Raw genomic sequence first — 6000 nt, 5'->3', positions numbered from 1 at the left:
AATATATACGAGCATCAGTGGTTCAATGGTAGAATGCTCGCCTGCCTCGCGAGCGACCCGGGTTTGATTCCCGGACGATTCATTAACTTCTTTACGTAATTTTACGTAACTTTTTATTGCCTTTAATCACAAATTGAAATAATAAAAAAAGCAATTTCAAATCTTGATATTTCTAATTGGCAATCAAAAGCATTTATTACCGAATTACAGAATCAGTTCAGTTATAAGTGTACTACGTTAGTTTCAGCATGACTTTTTGGTGGTGTCTCCATTATTATTTCGTTATTTCATTAACATTTAAGATAGTATGGACTGGTAAGTATATCGTAATGCTAACAGAGTTGTCCCACCGGCGTGTATCCCGAGGGGCGTGGCTTTGTTGACGATGTTTGGCGCTCGGAAAGTGTCCCGCTTATAAGCACGCCCGGTTTTGGATAACACTTCGCTGGTGTGAAAGTAATGTTCAACTATTAAGAATTCGTTTTTGCTGAAACACAGTTCGTACAAAATAGAAATTATGATTAAAGTGATTTTATTTTAAGGAAAGCTTACAGACAAGGTAATAAAAAATTATAGACATGCATGAACAGGGATATATTGCTAATTACAAGCTACCATATGCAATATCCTAATAGTTTATCTTCTTGCAGTTCCTCCAGACTACTGCTTTGCTTCCTTTAACGCCAGCGACTGCCACTTACCCCCGAAACCAGTATTCTACTACTACAAACCAGGTTCCCGATGCGCAATCCAAATGTGGCGAGGATGTCCAAACCTCAATATGTTCGAAAGCGAATACCTTTGCAGCCTAAACTGCATAATTAGAATGAATACTGTCACTCCGGAGCCTACCGAAGAAAATGTTACAGAAACAACAAAATGTAAGTTGATATAGGAATATCTTACTCGTTTCGCAAAGCAGCCCGGAGTCTTTGAGTTGGTGATTGATACACCCGTGCATGGGAGGGTACGTTAATGTCGGTTTTGCGCCTGATCTCTCTCCGGTAGAGTCAGATTTCGTCCCATCGGGCTATAGTGAAGGAATAAGAAGTGCACCTATGCTTGCGCCTGCGCAAATGCTTGTGTACTATAATATGTCCTGCGCAGCTAGCTGTCCTCATTGTACGAGAACAGCCGACGTGGGGAAGAAACAGCTAATCATCGTCATCATTTTACTTTTTCTGTCTAGGCTAAGTTGCATTCTCCTAATTTCATCTAGAATACAATAAGTTAAAAGCACTTTAGAATACTTTAGTGGGTATTCCGTGGTATGGATTAAAAATACCTTTAAATTGCCAATTTGAACAAATAACGTACTTCATTTTGGGGATTAATATGTCCAGTTTAGTACTTAGTAGATCGTAGACCAGTTAATCGTAAATATTTCAAAATCTCACCGCCTAGATATTTTCGTTTCACTGTTACTTCTAATACAACCATTCCTATTAAAGCATTTAAAACAAAATTAGAAGAAATGGATGATCGACAACTTCAGGAAATCAGTTCTATGCTGAATCAAATAATCAAGAATATAAACCCTGTTACAACTACTACTACCACAGAAATAACTGCCTCAACTACCACTGAACAATCTACTGACACTACGGAAACAACTACAACACGGAGCATTGAAGATTACGGCGACCACTCAGACATACAGGGTCAAATGGTGGGCTAAAATTGCAGGTAATTATGATTGATTCTTTAAAGAAACACTTGATCGCGCGGTTGGCATACGCCTGCGCACGCTCGAATGCCGCGCCACTTGTGTGCTCTTTCCTGTTCTCTGGGTTACCATCAATATTTTTTTAATAATAACTTTTTTTCGAAAAATTAAATAAGACAGCTATATACGTTATTGGGCTTTATTTGAAGATGTAATTACTGTAAATCAATGCTATAATGTTAACCTATTAATAGAACTACACACCTTTTCAATCTATATGTAATGGACCATGTGATTAATTCGGGCATTATTTATAATGCCCGAGCATTATGAATAATGTCTAGCTTTATCGGGCCAAGTGATTAATAACTATCTTAACTTCATTATTTATCACATTGCACGGGCATTATTATATTGCTACATGACATTTGGGCAATTTGATAATAAAGCTATATTTTACGCGGTGATATTTTCCTTTGACTTTTATTAAGAGAAGATGTTAATTATGCCAAATAATGAGTCTGATTGCTTAAACTTTAGTTTATTTTGTTTTATAATAATAAGTCATTTATATAAAACAAATATATGTTGTAAAGGTGAACGGCAGATTTCGTACCGCATATTTTTGTTGTTGTTCAATTATAGAATTTGTACCAATTATTAAGGCAACTAAGCCATTTATTTTCATGTTAGTGTTGTATTTTTAGAACTCCGAATTATTTAATTATACCAATTAAAAGATTCAAGTAGTTAAACGTAATATAATCATAAACTAAACTAAACATAGTTCTGTTTTAAGAAGTTGCCATTTGTAAAATAACAGGAAATATAATTAACAATGATATAATATATAAACCATCAATGTTTTTTTTTTGTATTAGCAATTATTTTATTGACAGGTAACGAAAATCTTTCAGAGTCTCTGTTCAGTTCTTTGCTGTTGATTAAGAGACGAGCTAGGTAAACATTTATTTTATTACCATAACAATGTTTATGTACCTAGCTAAAACAACCTACATGGGTGCACTGTAGAACATAACCTTAAAAAAACAAAACTGGTTATAACTTTTATTTCCCTATTTCTAAAAATCTAAGAATTTACAAAGGGCTAGTTTATCATATTACCCACCAATTAAAACAAAAAATATCCCAAAACACGAAATTTTATTAGCGGTACGAAAGTTCCATACAAGCCTGCCGTTCGCCATTTTGTTTTAAAAACTATATTTTATGTTATATTTTTAATATGACTTTCTTTAACTTTTAAATGCAAAAACTAGTGGATTTTTAAGGCAGAAGTCCTTCATAATTAATCCTGTGGCGTTCTTAGATGTTATAATAAATATAAGTGGTGGGTAGTTTAATCTTTTAGGTCAGTAAACCAGTCTGTCGCTAATCGCCGCCTTTCATTGACGCTCCATTGGCGACGAGCTAATTTGGAATCCTATTACGCGTGTTACGAGTGATTTTAAGATTACAAAAATGCCGATTGGAAAAATTGAATCGTTTAACTTAAATTCCAAACAGTGGCCCGCGTATATACGTCGCGTCAACCAATACATAAAACTAAATGAAGTTGAAGATGATCTGAAGGTAGGGCTGCCATCCGTCCGGGTTTCCCCGGATTTGTCCTCGTTTTGACCCCGTCCGGGGGACGTCCGGGCGGGTTTTCAAGAAGCGTCCGGGGAAAACCCGGACACTTTTCTTGTAAGAAAGCACCTTACTGTATTTACGTATTTATCGGCATTAAGTATAATACAAAACGCTAACTTCATTCGGTGTAAGTAAAATAATAACGATAAAACGATAAAATAATAACGAACCGCCCTTCGTCGGCACACCCTCGCGAGTTCAACCACTTCGATTGGATGATTTTGGAAAACATTTCAGAAGATTCATCGTGGCCTGAAGTAGAAAAAACTGTTCTGTTTCTGAAAGAAAGAAACATTAATATAGACGACTCGAAATTATTTGACGAGTCTGTCAATTTGAAAGAAAATCTTTCAGACGAAGAGAAAAAATTGAGCGATAACCAGCTTTGGCCGATGTTTTTAAAACAAAGAATGCACATCTGTACACTGAAATTAAATAGGATTGCGGGATATTTTTTCTGCATACCCGCTTATAATACGAATGTAGAGCGAATATTTTCAATAATTAATCAGCAATGGATAAAAGAGAGAAACTCGTTAGACACAGATATAACATTTTTTTTGTAAAAAATCGGTAAAAAAAACTTTTAAGTTAAACGGTTTTACTTTATGTGCACTGAAAACTAGAAAATAAAAAAAACTGTTAAGTCCTTACCTATAAACCTACGTAGGTGGTCCCGGTCATATTAGACTAAAATAAAAACGTGGGGCCCATTACCTAACTATTGCTGTAGTACTTTCTTCTAGAGGTATAATAGGTGTGGATTGCATCGACTTACTATAATCGTAACTGGAGATTTTGACAATCAATAATCAGCCGTAGCGGCTTCACCAGCGCACGCCGAGCTCATGATCTACCAAAGTATAAAGATATGCTTTGCCATAGGTAGGATTTCAGAGGAACCACGTTTTTATTTTAGTCTAATATGACCGGGACCACCTACGTAGGTTTATAGGTAAGGACTTAACAGTTTTTTTTTATTTTCTAGTTTTCAGTGCACATAAAGTAAAACCGTTTAACTTAAAAGTTTTTTTTACCGATTTTTTATTTTCTAGTTTTTAGTATTTAATGAAAATGCCTACCGAATATTCCTCATTCTATATATGGGTCAGCAGCTGTGAGGGAGTGCCAGACTCTTACTGACTAAAAACCGTTCTTTTTCGTCGTAGGCCTTTTATGTACCACGACCACGGTAACTCTTTAGGACAATCCCGCAGCCCAGGCAGGCCTTGGCCCTGTTGGGCCCCGTTGGGGTTGCGACAGTATTCTACTTGAGTAGCCCTTTCATTTGATACCCATATTGAGGGGGTTGTGGAAAAATATGTAATCCGCCATTTTGTACCGGCGGCCATCTTGGATTTACAATGTTATTGATATTACTATATTGTATTGTCATCGGAATTAAAGGTGTGTACCAAATTTCAGATCAATCTGACAACAGGAAGGCACTGAAATTTCAATTTCCAAATTTGACCCAAGAATGAATAAATAATAAAACAAACGGGGTGAGCTAAATAAAACCGTTTAATAAAACCGTTTAAAAAATTGATTTGTTTTTGTAATTGTTTATTGCTAAAATTACACATTGTATACTGTCAAGGTCACACCACCCCTATCAACGGCGTGGAATGAACTTCAAGGTCAAGTTCCCTGTCATTTGGAGAGTCCATTACAAATCTAAGGGAGGGTCGATGAATGAGGGGTTGTATAAATTACTGTGTAATGATTTCAAGACCTAATTTGTAAAAAAACGGTACACTTCAAAAAAGTACGATATGTCGGCAAAAAGACTCATGCATCGGCCGGGAGTCGAACCCGGGTCGCCCGCGTGGCAGGCGAGCATTCTACCACTGAACCACCGATGCTGCTGTTATATTGGTGAAAATAGTGATTTGTGTTATTTGCTAACAAATTTTGTCACTAAGTTCTTTTGCAGTATTGATACAAGTGTTTTCTTTCGGTAATAAAAAACAGCATAACTACATACCTATAACGAAATTATTTTCCTCACTGAGTGGGTATAACACAATATTCATCAGCATTCCTTCGGTTATGTGAGCACAAGTTGTCGTATAGATATATATTTAGCTAGAACATTAGTCCTAATTAAGCTATTTTAATTAATAAGCTGACTGTAGTGTATGCAGGTACATGTGCATCATTGTATAGGTTATGTCATTATTATGACGCCTCGTGCGCATACGTCACTCGGTTATAAATACCGGATCGAGCGGTGGGGAGTCAGTCGTTGTCAGACTGTCGACCTGTGTGGTGGTGCGTTGGCGAGTCGATTAACATAATAAAATGAGCGTACAATACATTGGCGACGAGGATAAAACCGTGAGTGTTTGGACCAACAGTTACCTATTATCTAATTTTTTAATTTTGAACTACCTATTAGTTCTGTGATCCAGAAAAATATTTGATATACAAGGTTATACTAAATAATTTGTCCTATTCATGCCTATACCAAATTAATGTATGCTAAATAAGCTTTGACAACAAGTAACCTCTGACCGATGTTAATATTCAATCATATTAAAAAGAGCAAAAGGAAAGAAGGAAGGGAAGAGAGTAGAATGACAAAGTATACATAACTTTTATGTTCATGTATGTATCACCCGAATTGCAAACAAATTTTAACCTTTTTACGTAATTCTTTGTTTAAGTTTACCTTGTTA

General features: G+C 36.0%; 1 protein-coding gene and 1 non-coding gene across 2 annotated transcripts; one reads left to right on the top strand and one right to left on the bottom strand.

Moving 5' to 3' along the window:
* Positions 1–248: 248 nt before the first annotated feature.
* LOC124630900 lies at positions 249–1678 on the top strand. Its single transcript, XM_047164942.1, has 3 exons — positions 249–315; positions 651–881; positions 1452–1678. Exons 1-3 carry the CDS (start codon positions 249–251, stop codon positions 1676–1678), a joined length of 525 nt encoding a protein of 174 aa, XP_047020898.1.
* Positions 1679–5113: 3435 nt separating this feature from the next.
* On the bottom strand, positions 5114–5184 carry Trnag-gcc. The gene has a single exon. It is a non-coding gene; the product is annotated as a tRNA-Gly (tRNA).
* Positions 5185–6000: the final 816 nt, after the last annotated feature.

Source organism: Helicoverpa zea, chromosome 6 (assembly GCF_022581195.2).
Source record: "Helicoverpa zea isolate HzStark_Cry1AcR chromosome 6, ilHelZeax1.1, whole genome shotgun sequence".
Taxonomy (NCBI): domain Eukaryota; kingdom Metazoa; phylum Arthropoda; class Insecta; order Lepidoptera; family Noctuidae; genus Helicoverpa; species Helicoverpa zea.
Note: the sequence above shows the minus strand (reverse complement) of the source record. Positions and strands in the feature narration are given on the sequence as shown.